Source organism: Periplaneta americana, chromosome 9 (assembly GCF_040183065.1).
Source record: "Periplaneta americana isolate PAMFEO1 chromosome 9, P.americana_PAMFEO1_priV1, whole genome shotgun sequence".
NCBI lineage: Eukaryota > Metazoa > Arthropoda > Insecta > Blattodea > Blattidae > Periplaneta > Periplaneta americana.
The window spans coordinates 139525898-139539813 of NC_091125.1; the positions used below are offsets into that span (position 1 = coordinate 139525898).

The 13916-nt window shown below is 36.1% G+C and overlaps 1 protein-coding gene across 32 annotated transcripts in view; it reads right to left on the bottom strand.

Moving 5' to 3' along the window:
* trol (terribly reduced optic lobes) overlaps window positions 1-13916 on the bottom strand; it is a 1501851-nt gene that overhangs the window by 314231 nt on the left and 1173704 nt on the right. For 26 of the 32 annotated variants that reach the window (XM_069835989.1, XM_069835996.1, XM_069835998.1 and 23 more), the window contains one exon: window positions 4010-4135. The exons of the other annotated variants lie outside the window; for them this stretch is intronic. In XM_069835989.1, the coding sequence (XP_069692090.1) occupies window positions 4010-4135 (126 nt within the window). The remainder of the gene's footprint in view (window positions 1-4009; window positions 4136-13916) is intronic. 32 annotated transcript variants of the gene reach the window in all.

The window sequence follows — 13916 nt, forward strand, 5'->3', positions numbered from 1 at the left end:
TACGCATCTGTTAAAAAGTTAATAAGCCATATAAATAGTTAATAGCTTTCATTGACATCCCCTGTTTAATTATGGACTGTATTACATAATTTGAGGAAGCGAAATAAAATGTTCCGTAACTGTAAGCAATAACAGTAAACAAAGTTTAATACGCCAGTATCGAGTTTTCCCAACACACATACATATTTTTTGTCCGCATGTGTCAATTATTGTCGGAAATATGTCAGCGAAAAACTAATTTAATCCTGTCGAAGAATAGCATGCATAGACGTCGTGCGAAGCAACAGTTTCAGACGGCTTTTGTGGCAACGCTGTCGCAAAGTAATGTGTGACATACAAATGCCAATTTAAAAAGCCCTTGTAAAATACAGAACGTTATATTAAAAGTATACTAATAAATAGAAAATGATTTTAATATAACAGGGATAGTAAAACTCGCGAGATATTTTCCTGGCCCGATGTATCGAAAAACGATGTATAACAATAATAATGATGATGGGTCCGCTAGAGACAAAAAAAAAGTGATTTCAGGTGTCCCATCCGAGACAAAGCTAGCTGTAGTAGGAAAACGTTACAGCTGAGACGAAATAAACTTCACGAAAATCTTGTGTGGATTATAACAAATTGCAGGTAAAACCGTTCATCACGCCATCCATCGATACTAGACTCTTGCCCATAGGTAATAATTGATTGATTGTTATAACATATATAACAAAATTACAAAAAATAATAATTTAAGGGTATATGTATGTGAACGACCACAAATATTATTAGAAAATGCAGGCTTTAAATTTCTAAAATTTTATGAGGAAAGGAACTCGTAATTGGACAAAAATTACAAGGTACCACAATAAGACTTATTACAACTTAAGTACCTGATAAAAGTACAAAAAAGGTTACTAATAATATTTTTTAGAATTCACTTTTTAGTTTAAATTAAATTTTCCAAAATTTGAAAAATTTCACACATATTATTTCATAACTCCGCAACCATTAGAGAGAATTCTGAAATTTTGTACATTGATTTTAACATACATTTATGCAAAAGGTAGACTACAATAATGCCCATTTCTTTGAAAATAGACAAATTAGGTCACAAAACACTACGTAAATTTTAATACATTTCATATAGGACAAATGAAAAATTAATTGTATTAAAATAAACAACTCTACATGTCTAAGTGTAGTCTACTTTTCACAAATAAGTGTTTATTACATGCAGGAAAAATATTAAAGATGCCAGAGAGACCATAACAATGTTACGGTTACCAAATGATGTAACTGCGGAATTTTTTTTTGTTTTTTGTTTTTTTTTTTTTTTCATACTTTGATAAAACTGGTTTGAAAAATATTATTAGTAACTTTTTTCACTTTTATCAGATATTTAAGTTCTAAGAAGTCTTGTTGTGGTACCTTGTAATTTTTGTTCAATAGTGAGTTCATTTTCTTATAAAATTTTATAAATTTAAAGCCTGCATTTTCTAATAATATATGTGATCGTTCACGTACATATACCCTTAACACATATAAGCGAAATGGTTTAAATTAAAGAATTTCCACCATATACTGGGTGATCAATAGGCATTTGATCCACAAAATTACCACTGCCATGAAATTACCAAGGTTTACCCTACCTATTTGTTACATTCTTGCGATCTAATTTACGAAATTGCCTCGATTCTCTGTTGGTAAAATTACGATATACAATGAGAACCTGAAATACTGAACATTGTTCTTGCGGACCCTGTAAGGTAGCTGAATTCTGAGTCGATGTGCTCCATCCTAGAATCGAACTGCCTAAAATCAAACTGCGTACAATTGAGGCTCCGCTATAGATTATTCGGGATCTCATACTACTATTCTGATAAATGACATACCTAACAATTTTACAATGACTTTACCAAGACACTACATATTCCCATATTATGTGCTTCAGAATAGTCTAAACATCAATTAGGCCTATGCACTTTTTTAAATTGACATCCGCATAAATGACTCACTTTTCTTTTAAAATTCCACACTATTTATGAAATGAATTGTTTAGAATTTCGAGTCCACGTGCTCGTTTGTAATTCATCGTATAATCTCCAATTACCACTCATTTCAAGCAATGAGCAAGAATGCAAACAAAAACTCTCATTGAATGTTTATTCTTTCTTGAATTGTGGGTAATTTTCATATTGCATCTCATAATGTTTGCATCGGACTAACATGCATGCAGCCGTTTCGAAATTAATTCTAACTTTTCAGATTTAATTGTTTACAAAATTTCAAGTACCTTATTATCATTGTCGTCTATTTGAAAGACTGGATCCCTGGGCTCATTCCGTCTACACTCTCGTGAGAAATGGGGCAAACATGATATTCACATGATAGAGGAATCCTTATTCATATTGTAAGCTGGCACAATACTACCATCTACAACAAAGAATAAACGTTTAATAGATTTTATACAGAATTACTATCTCAACTAGAGATGAACAACGAGCGGGAATGCAAGGCCAACAGCGCCTGCAAAGCCGAAAACCCGCACGACAATATTGCCTGTCGTTGACTGCTTGAAAGCAAACGTTTCAAGACATCGGGACTTCGGGAGTGATCTCGAATGTCAAGCAGCGTTGAATCGTCTCAGTTGTTTATACCAGACTGAACTTTTATCTGTTTTGGCAACTGTTATATATGTATAAACAATCAAGTAGTCTATTTGAAAAATCATCTCTACCTTTCAGTGTAGTAATCCGTACCCCAATCTTTATTTAATTACTAGGCCCTTATTAAAAGATTAGGATTTTTTTTTCGTATGTTTGAGATTAAGTATATAATCTCAAGCAAAACAAAACGTTTTATTTAACGTTATGATTTATGTTTCTTAGAGATTCTAATTTATTTCAGTTTTTTATATTATTTATATAATCACACCCTTGAGAAATCTATGAGCAATGCATAAACGACCATAAATGATCAGCTGAATCATTACTGTGCCCCATACTCACGCGTCCCAAAGTTTGTTCTTTACAGTTGTTTGTAACATTACAGCGACACTACAGGTTGTCAGTGTCTTGTGTTTATTATTAGGCGCACTGTGGTGAAAATTGTTTATGATATAGTGCTTCAAATCACTTTGAAATAGTGATCGATAAGATAATATAAGGTCAGAAAACAGACAACTAGCACTGTAACTTTATAATATTCTAATGTATATGTAATTATATTTATTGTCATCAAAATCATGTACAATTTGTGTATCATTCGTTATTATATCAGCTATCATAGGTAATATCTGATAGTAGAACCAGAACATTTTGATAACTGTTTTGATGACATTTTTAAAAAGATAATTCAATCGTGCAAGCAAAGTAAAACCTAAGTTTAAATAAGTTTTCATTCACTTTTAGTCCTAAGATTTCAGAACTTAGATCCCGTGACATATGGTCATTAGTTGCTGGTGGTAGTGCTATGTATCGTGGGCTCTCTCCTGGGGTTCATGGTGGCTCGTGGGACTGGGGTTGAGGGACCGCGGTGATGCCTACGTGGAAAGGTAAAATGAACTCTGCAGGAGGTAGCGGAAATCTAGTGCTGCCCGTAGCATAATCTATGCATCATTCCGTTCCGGGCAGTGCAATGGGCCCATCCAAACGGCCTATGTGCGAGGGCAGTCCCAGTCCGTGCCCCTCCCCTCGAGAGAGACTACTAGAATAGAACCCAAGCTTATCAGATAATGTCACAGTTCCTATTCGTCGCTGGTGGAATTCTGACAGTTAGCGAGCAATGCCTGTACCTTACCCTAATTTACTTATTTAATGAAACCTGATTTTTTAATCTAGGTACTTGAATGAGTCATCATCTTCTTCGTGATGTAATTTGTTACTTTGTTATGCTTAGATCTAAGAATGATTTTCCTCACGGAGGCCTGTGTAGGAATACACACGTTGAAACATTACCTGCACCAGATCACAAAACAAATAAAGGCATGCAAACTGAAGACAAGCTCTCGCACAAACATACTTACGCCTATTCGTGCAGTTTTCCTCATCCTCCCCTCCTCTGCAGTCCATAACCAAGTCGCACTGCCTGAACTCCTCGATGCAGCGACCATCGAAACATCGAAACTGGTCGGAGCGGCACAAGGAGTGGTCTGAGCACCAACAAGCACAAACAAGCATGCCACAATCAAGCACAAGGCAGGCAGGCACAAACACAAGTGCATATTCTAACATATGGGGTTTACAGCAGGCGTACATTGAAATGTCAGCACTTAAATGGGCAACATGTATAACATTAACACACAAAAACTGTCAAGCATCAACACCACAAACACAAAACACATCATTCATAGACAAAAACTATAGGACTTCCTACGTAAAGTCATGCTGACAAGATGTCAAATGTGAAAGATAATCAATATGAAATTAAAAAATAATGGTACGAGGCGCGTCCATAAAGTAACTTTCCCACTCGTTCCACAGCTAGCAAACCATATGTTGCGCGAAGCGACTGCGTGTACGTGATAGAGTAATGTCCTGACATGGCGCATGCGCTAGTGGAACTTCCCGAGTGCTCTCAGTAGCTTCGTTGCATTGGTTGAAGATGGACGTTCCTATTCCAGCTCCCGCCGAGTGTGAAGTGCGGTCAGTGATAAGTTTTTGAATGCACAGGGCATAGCGCCGATTGAAATTGGTCGTCACCTGTGCCAGGTCTATTGGCCTAACGTCATGAGCAAGCAGATGGTGCGTTGTTCCACAAGGTCGTCTGTGATGGTTGGCCTCCCACTGCGCTCCTCGTCATGCACATTTTGGCATTATGCTGAAAATTGTCTACCGCAGCAACGCACCATCTGCTTGCCCATAGACCTGGCACAGCTGACGATCAATTTCAATCGGAGCTATGCCCTGTGCATTCAAAAAATTTATTATTGACCGCACATAACGCGGCGGGAGCTGGAATAGGAACGTCCATCTTCAACCAATGCAACGAAGCTACTGAGACCACTCGGGAAGTTCCGCAAGCGCATGCGCCATGCCAGGACATTAATCTATCATGTACATGCAGTCGCTTCGCGCAACATATGGTTTGCTAGCTGTGGGACGAGTGGGAAAGTTACTTTATGGACGGGCCTCGTACTTCACAATAAAAGAAGAAGGATCAGAATTGGAAACATGACATTTCAAAGAAACCTGTATCAAACTATGGAGGATAAAGATTGGATTCACTTAAGTTCCAAATATTTTTTATAAAAAAAAAAAGTGAAAGGGAATTCATAGAAACCCGATGATTGTGTGAATACGCCTTTGTTCAAGATTTTGTAATTTACTGCTACTTTTAGTAATAGTGATACGGTACTTATTCTTGAGTTCTTTTTAATCCGTTTGTTTTTTTGGGTTATTAAGTCAATTATAATATAAATATAATATAATCGATTTATTACATAGCACTCACCGCATATTCACTTGCAAGTAAATTACACAAAACCCGACAAATGGATCATGCGTATGCTTTGGCACGTGCAGCATCTAGCGGAGACTTGTTGAACCTCATGTTAAGCCTCAAGTGTCACTGAGTTTGAATTCGGTTATTAAGTATATATGATTGAGTTTTTATTACGCCACTGATCACATATAGCAGATTGATCAGCATAATGCACTTTCAAGACAACTACTTACACCAATTTCTGTATGTTGCCATCTAGCGACTGCAAAACAAATCACGTTATAACCTTGATGGGATTGCGTTAGAGTAGTAGCTAGCAACTATACTTCCATATAGCGATCGTTACCAAAAGTTCATTTTCAACAATGGATATCCTAGCGATTGTTCTCTTTTACATGTTCTCATTTTACAACACGGGAATTGCCAATCCGATTATATGGGATTCGTTGATCAGGGATTTACACTCATCGTTTATTCAATTGCAAGTGAATTACGCAACACTTGACAGATGGCAACAAGCGCACGTTTTGGCACAGCATCTAGCGGAGACTTGTTGAACTTCAAGTTACGCTAAATCTAATTTCATCAATTACACCTCGAAAAAAGACGTATTCATCTCTCAAAGTTTTTTTTTATATAAACATGCATACATCGGAATCCTTGGATATGCATCATCAACTGGCCTGCAGATGGCATTCTGAGTACAATACGTCAGGGCTCAGCATGCGTTATAGCGCAGGTTCGAATCTATTTCGTTCCACAATGCGAATTTCTTTTTGCAATTTTCTCCAGAGGAACTTAAAAAACGGCTCCATCATCAGGAAATGTAACTCTGATAGATGTGCTACTAAGATCTCTCAATAATGGATATGTTACCCAGTCTTTGCCTCTTCTGTTTAAGGGACATTGGCTATTTTTCGTCTAAAACACGGTGTAAAAACTCCCAAAACATCTCACACCATATTAAACACAGTGGAAGTTTTAAACCCCAAAGATTTTCTTCCCAATTTTCAAATATGTTTTTCTAATTCGCATCCTTCCCTTGAAACTCGCCCTAATCAAATAAAAATCAAATCTAACCTAACCTAAACTACAGTAGTCTAGCTTACACAATACTTAATGCTCAAATCGACTTAAAATTGAACGAAGTAAGCAAATAATCAATATCCATTACTATTCCATTCTATTAACATGCGAACTTTGATGTATTTGTGTAGTCTCTTTCTCCTGCATATTGTCCGCGTTGTAATAGTACTGTACTCTTATGAGAAATACATGTAGACATTCCTTCAAATCCTGTAACAACTAGGGTTACCATATGTACATCATAAGAAAAGGCACTTACTACTCCATGAATGTATATGAAAAATCAGATGATGTTATTTTATCTGAGATATGTAAGGGCACATTTGAGAAATAACAATTAAAGTTCTGCAAATCTAGTATTTCAGGTAAAGACTCCCTGTAAAGCACATTTGAATAATTTCAAGGGAAAAATTGTTCCGGAGCCGGGTATCGAACCCGGGACCTCTGGTTGTACGTACCAGCGCTCTACCAACTGAGCTACCAGGGAACTCCACCCGACACCGTCTCAACTTTTCCCTTTGTATCCACACAACTCGCGTGGGCTGACGAAACGCCAGAGACCCACATCGAGTGCACACAATCTCTGTGTGACTTGGAATTGTGGTTTTCTGTTAACGTACACAGTGACGTATATATCATGCAAATCTAGTCTTTCAGGTAAAGCTCCCTGTAAATCAGATTTGAATAATTTCAAGGGTAGCTCAGTTGGTAGAGCGCTGGTACGTTCAACCAGAGGTCCCAGGATCGATACCCGGCCTCGGAACAATTTTTCCTTTGAAATTATTCAAATTAAAGTTCTGTTTGGTGTAAATATTTGAAACAGTCGGCGCCTATTTTATGTATAGAAAAAGAGGACATTTCGTCATTTTTCGTAAAATCCGTCTGGGTACAATTTTTTACCTCAAAAAGAGGGCATGTCAGGAGAAAAAAGAACATATGGTAACCCTAAAAACTTCACAATTTATTTCCGAAGTATTTCCTCACGAAACTGCTTATTACATTTTTCAATTATTTCTTCACAACATTTTTCAAACACTGTGATGAATTGACCTGAAATTTGAACGCGATTATTATACAACAAAGTTACTATTTGCTACCTGTATGTGTCGAAGATAAGCAGAAATCTATATCAATCATATTTCACTTACTCCACGCTCCTAATGAAGAGTCCATACAAAAGCTGTACCAGTACGCCTATGAGCGGTGTGGAATAATCAACAAGAAAAGACGAGTTTTAGACCTGCTAATACATTTTTTAAACTGTTTCGTTTATATGACGTCATTCCATTTTCGTCCAATGAAATGTAATAAAATTTTGAATTCCAACCAATCACAGTTATATATCGTGATAAATCGAGCTGCAGAAATTATCACTATCAATTTATCGCATGATCGTTCTTTTGTTTAGTCAATGTCGACAACTGTTCTCACGTAAATCGATGAATATGAATCCATTATAGCCTACTAAATAAAGTGAGAAATCCTACTGACACATCTACATCTTCATCTTCTAATTCCATGTTCATTGTATCTAAAGAAAATGACACTCCTTCATAACAATATTGTTCATTTAATTAATGTATTCATCAGATTAATTATAATTATATTATAAAATGTATAAATTAAATTATTTCAGAAGATAATGAAAACGTATTTGTTATAATAACACGAGAAAAGCGCACTACATGTAATTAACATTTTTAAACCTGTATTTCGCTTTTCTCAATTAGCATTTCTAAATAACATTCCATTTTTTTTATTTCAGTAATCGTTATTCATCTATTTGAACTTTACAATGTCTGAATAGGTTAAGTATTCATAAATGTACAATTATTAACGTTCTGTGAGAGAATTTTAGGGATATATTATTTACATATTTTATTCAAGAAATATTCGTAATAAATGTCACTCGAGGTCTAAGATTTCCCAAATAAATCCACTCGCTTCGGTCGTGAATTTATCGGAAAATCTCAGACCTCTTGTCACATTGCTATAGATAATACACAGGTACGATACATTCCGAATGAATCGTAGTGAGAAAGTTATGACATGGGAGTAATTTCGGAATGTCTTCATATAAAGACATAATATTGCATGTTCTTCATTAATTATTTCTCTTATAGATCCATACTCTCCACTTGTAAAACGAAAGAAAAATAATAATAAAAGTATGAAACCAGCACAAATGTAGTTTAATTCCTGACACTGGGTATCTATCCATGTGCTAATGTATCCTTGAGAAACGGTAGAATTTGTTTGAAGGGGGGGGGGGGTAAACATAGCCGAGAGCGGTGTCGACACCACCTCCTTAATGCTATGGTTAAGAAGGCATAACAACTTACGTACAACCTCTTTCTCTCTTCCCTCCATCCGCCACAAATGGCGTGTTTAAGCAGCTTTACCTATGTCCGGTAAACACAAGAATTGACGAACTGTAGAAAAGAAAATATTTCCCAATAGGGATATCTTATGCGAAGTTTTACCGCTAGATGGCAGGAGCGTTCCATGCGGCGCAACATGTTGTAGGGCTATGTTATGTCATATGCTACAGTTGATTACGTTTTCCCGCTTGTTGGTTTTCTGTGTGTGTCAAAATTATATTTACAATTATACCTAGTATAATTTAATATAATTCAGTATTTTCTTACCTCATAATTTAATTTAATTTACAATAAATAATAACGTAAACCTGTATAATATTGAGCGATTCCCCTTAAGAGATGGGTGGGGAAATCTGCAGTATGCAGAATATAGATACGAGTAAATTGAATGTTCATGAACCTAAACGAGAACTTTGAAAACTAGGTGCACGAATAAAAAAATAGGAACTATGTCGAAGGTGAATATCATCTTTAATCATTAGTATTTACGAACCGTACGCTAAAAACAGGATATGCAGCCACCAATGTGGTTTTTTTATATAGGGAAGGGACTATCGAGATTGAATTCCTTGTATTTTTTTTTCTGTAGTTGCAGAAAGATCAAATGCAGTTTTGAATAGGATGATATAATATGATCGCAGTAGTATCACGATTATTCATGCGTTTTGTAGGTTAAGGACATGCAGTTTTGAATACTATGTAGGATGATTTTGAAAATTTGAAGTTAAAACATGGTTTTAATAATTAGGGTACAGCACATTAAAAACATAATTCACGAAATGGATTTCACTACGGATCGTCCTGGATAATAAACATCCCAGTTTATCGAGAGTTTACTGCAGGCGTAAACTTCGGAGACTCCTACAACTGCTGCATAATATAAGCTAAGCTAACATAGCTTGCTGTTGAGGTTGCATATGTCTTTATTAATTTTTCTTTTTCCTCTTCCAAAATGAAACTGTAGTCAACAATTTCTTACTTGAAGTAGTTACTTTTATTTAATAGCTAGCACTTTCGAGGAGCAATTTAATCACTTATATTTTTAAGGTTTAAATATTCAGAATATTTCGGGACCTGATTGAAGACAAAAAGCTTTCCCTGGTTTTTACATATAGGAACATAACAAAAATTTGCCATTTTTAGTTGTTTTTAAGAGTATTTAATATACTAATACACTACATATATCCTCAATGTAGTAGTATTAGTAGTAGTATTTATTTATTTAACCTGGTAGAGATAAGGCCGTCAGGCCTTCTCTGCCCCTCTACCAGGAGATTCCAACTACAATATCAACAATAAAATTACAATTAAGTTAGTATTAAATTTACAATTACAATTACAAATAATATTACAATTAGTATTAAATTTACAATTACAATAAAATCAAAGTACGAAAAGATTACCTGAATAATTAAAGCTAGATAATTTATCATAGAGAAACAAAGAATATTTTATATTTACTGAATTACAAATTAAATCTAGAATAACAAAATTGTATAGTGATGAAATTACTGAATACTGAAATATTTTGTGATAGATTAAAGAAACTATTTACAAGTAATCAATTACTGACCAAGAGCCTAGTAAGTTTTCGTTTGAATTCAATTTTATTTCGACAGTCCCTGATGCTAGCAGGTAGCGAATTCCAGAGTCTTGGCAGGGCTATTGTGAAAGAAGATGAGTATGAGGAGGTGCGATGGGATGGTATTGTTAGTATTGTTTCATGACGAGAGCGTGTGTTCAGATTATGGTGGGAAGAAAGGTAAGTGAAGCGAGACGACAGGTACGAAGGAATAGAAGAGTTCAAGATTTCGAAGAGAAAGAGAAGTGAATGTAAATTTCTTTTCTCATCTAGTTTAAGCCAACCTATTGTTTCCAGGGATGGGGTAATATGATCATATTTACGAACATTGCTTACAAAACGTACACACAAATTAGGAGCACGTTGAAGTTTCATTTTGTTGTCGCTGGAGAGGTCAGTCAGTAAAATGTCCGCATAGTCGAAATAGGGAAATGCAAGTGTCTGCACAAGGGACTTGTTTATAGACCGAAAAACAAATGCACACGCAAAGCGCATCCCTCAAAGTACACGTGCGCTATCTGTTGGTGCTAGTTCAGAGTATCTCTATTATGTTAGGTAAACGATAAAAGATTAAACGTACCATGCGCTGGGAACTCTCCGGCTTTACTTGCATTCGAAAGAAAGCTTGCTAACCTCGAATCATGAAGCAAGCTTAGCCAGCAATATAGAGAAAGATATTCGCTATGAAAAATCACAGATTAGCTTTTAGATTCGAATAATATGCACACGAGCTAGAAACAAAACAGTAACGAGTTGTTATTAGCATAAAACGCTCTGGGAAACGTTTTATTTAATGTCTACTCAGTGGTGTGGGAAAGAAAAATAAACGCAAAGAGCTTGTTTCAGGACAATTCAGCAAGCTATGCTAATAACAGGGGAATACTGCTGGGTCCCCACTCCAATACAAACACACCAGTGATATACGTTCTACACATTAACAACAATTAGCATTGACAGTTAACAGCAAATAACAGAACGACTAACGACATCCACCTGGCGAGCGATTAAAGAAATACTTCTAAATAGCCGCAATATTTTATCTTAGTGATTATGGAAATTAATTTCTTTACGTTATAACACGTCCTGTCAGGAAAATTAAAATGTCTTTGATTCAACACCCCAATTATGCAGTTAAAGAGATCTGACATTTCATTTAAAATGTCTTCCACGAACAGCTTCGGGGAATATATAAAATAGTTCTCAGCTCAATTTACATACGTATATTATACAGGGTAATTCAAAAGTTTCCGTTTACAGTTAGGAAGCATGCATAAGATTCCAAGCGGAGTAAGTTCTGAACTGAACTCGTGTCCATCGCTAATGCGAGAATCTGTGCTCTCTTAACATACCGGTACAGAAATATATATGGCTATATTCTATCAAATCAAAGTCAACGAACATCAGACGTTGGTGGATTAGAGTTATAACTAAAAAACAATAATTAATTATAGTTTTTGTGATAAAGGTTTCCTCAAATGTTGCTTACATCTTCGGAAGCGTTCATAGAATAGCAATACATACGAGGTCTAAAGGCCGAGGTAGAAGTCAAGTTACATAGGAACAACTACAGTAAAATATTCAATATGAGAATCATCTGCTCGAATGCAGTTAGTATGTTAGTGTGGTGGGGTGATTTATGACAGGGCTTCTGTGATCCTTTCTTTGAGGTGGACCATGTTGTTAACTTCCTCACCGTACACAATGCCTTTAAGAGTCCCCACAAGTGTAAAAGTCCAGGGGTGTTAGGTCTGGTGATCGTGAAGACCATTAAAAGGACCTCGATGACATATCCACCTTCCTGGAAACTGCTTGTCTAACCACTAACTCTGTGACCACCATCAGGTGGGATATCTTGTTGAAACTAGTCGGGAAAAGTTCCTTGATCATTCATGATACTCTTAAAGCACATCCTTGTACCTTTCAGCAGTGAGATTGCCTTCAACGAAAAGAGGCCCAAGGGCTGTTGTTTCCCATATGCAACAGCAACCCATAAACTTTCCTGCTCCCTGAATTCTGGACAGATAAATCCAATTTGGATCACCAATTTTTTGTATTGTCTTCACTATTAATGTGAAAATTGGGTTCATCGGGGAATAAAATGGAAGAAAAAAAAAAGGGCAATATTGCCATGTAACCCGACTTGTCTCACCTATAATAGTAGTGGTAGTGGTAGTGGCGGCGGCAGCGGTAGTAGCAGTGGCAGCTGCAGTAGAGTAATAGTAGTATATCTAAGAACACTTTCGGCTGCAGAATGTGTTACCAAAATTTTTGAAACATGGTGTACAACACTTTGAACAGAATCCATGTTCAATCTGCGGAACTACAGACAAAGTAACATCTATCCCAGTTTTCAGGTCTCAGTAATGATGGTGCAGACCTGAAGTAATAAAATTAAGCATTCCTTCATCGACATAATGAGCATTATATTTTATTATTATTATTATTATTATTATTATTATTATTATTATTATTATTATTATTATTCATAGTGTCCAAGGATTTGTTTGAGTTGGGCAGGGCATATAGCACATATGGGCGAATCCAGAAATGCATATAGAGTGTTAGTTGGGAGGTCGGAGAGAATAAGACCCTTGGGGAGGCCGAGACGTAGAAGGGAGGATAATATTAAAATGAATTTGAGAGTTGTGGGATACGATGGTAGAGATTGGATTAATTTTGCTCAGGATAGGGGATGGTGGGCTTATGTGAGGGCGGCAATGAACCTCCGGGTTCTTTAAAAGCCGTAAGTAAGTAACTGTCCAAGGACTGGGCCATTGAGGTCCCTCTTATGAGAATTGTATCAATATTAAATGCTCATGAAGAACTGAACTTACGGTAGCTACAGTTCATATTCCTAAAAAAAAGGACACAGAAAAATACGTATAAATTAACTCTTCGTGGACAAATATATCGGAATATGGAAGAACGACTTTCACTGTGAACAAGTCATGCCTTTAAAGTAATAAAGCAATATATACTGCAATAATACTAATGGGTTTCACATATGAATATGACAAACGGGACAACATATGAATATTTCAACTTCGATTACATTTTAATGGCTCCAATAAAATAAAGTTCTTCATTAAAATTGATGCAACAGTTTACAATCAATACATTTATTCCCGGACTCCGCACTTTCTAGTAGTTCCTTCAACCTCTTCAGTGTGGTATTTAAACATTTATGAAATGCCTGCTAACTGTGACAACCTGTATGAAGTCATGTGCTAATGCTGTGGAGTAACGGTTAGCAGGCTGACCATGAAACGAGAGGGCCCGGTTTCAAATCCTGGTTGGGACGAGTTACCTGGTTGTTGTTTTTTTTTTTGTTTGTTCTCAACATTCTTTATTAATAAAATGAAGGTGGTTTGGGAACACGCTGTCTGTCCTCTTGTCTCTGGTTAGTTATGTAACGCGATTTATTCTAAATTATTGGACAT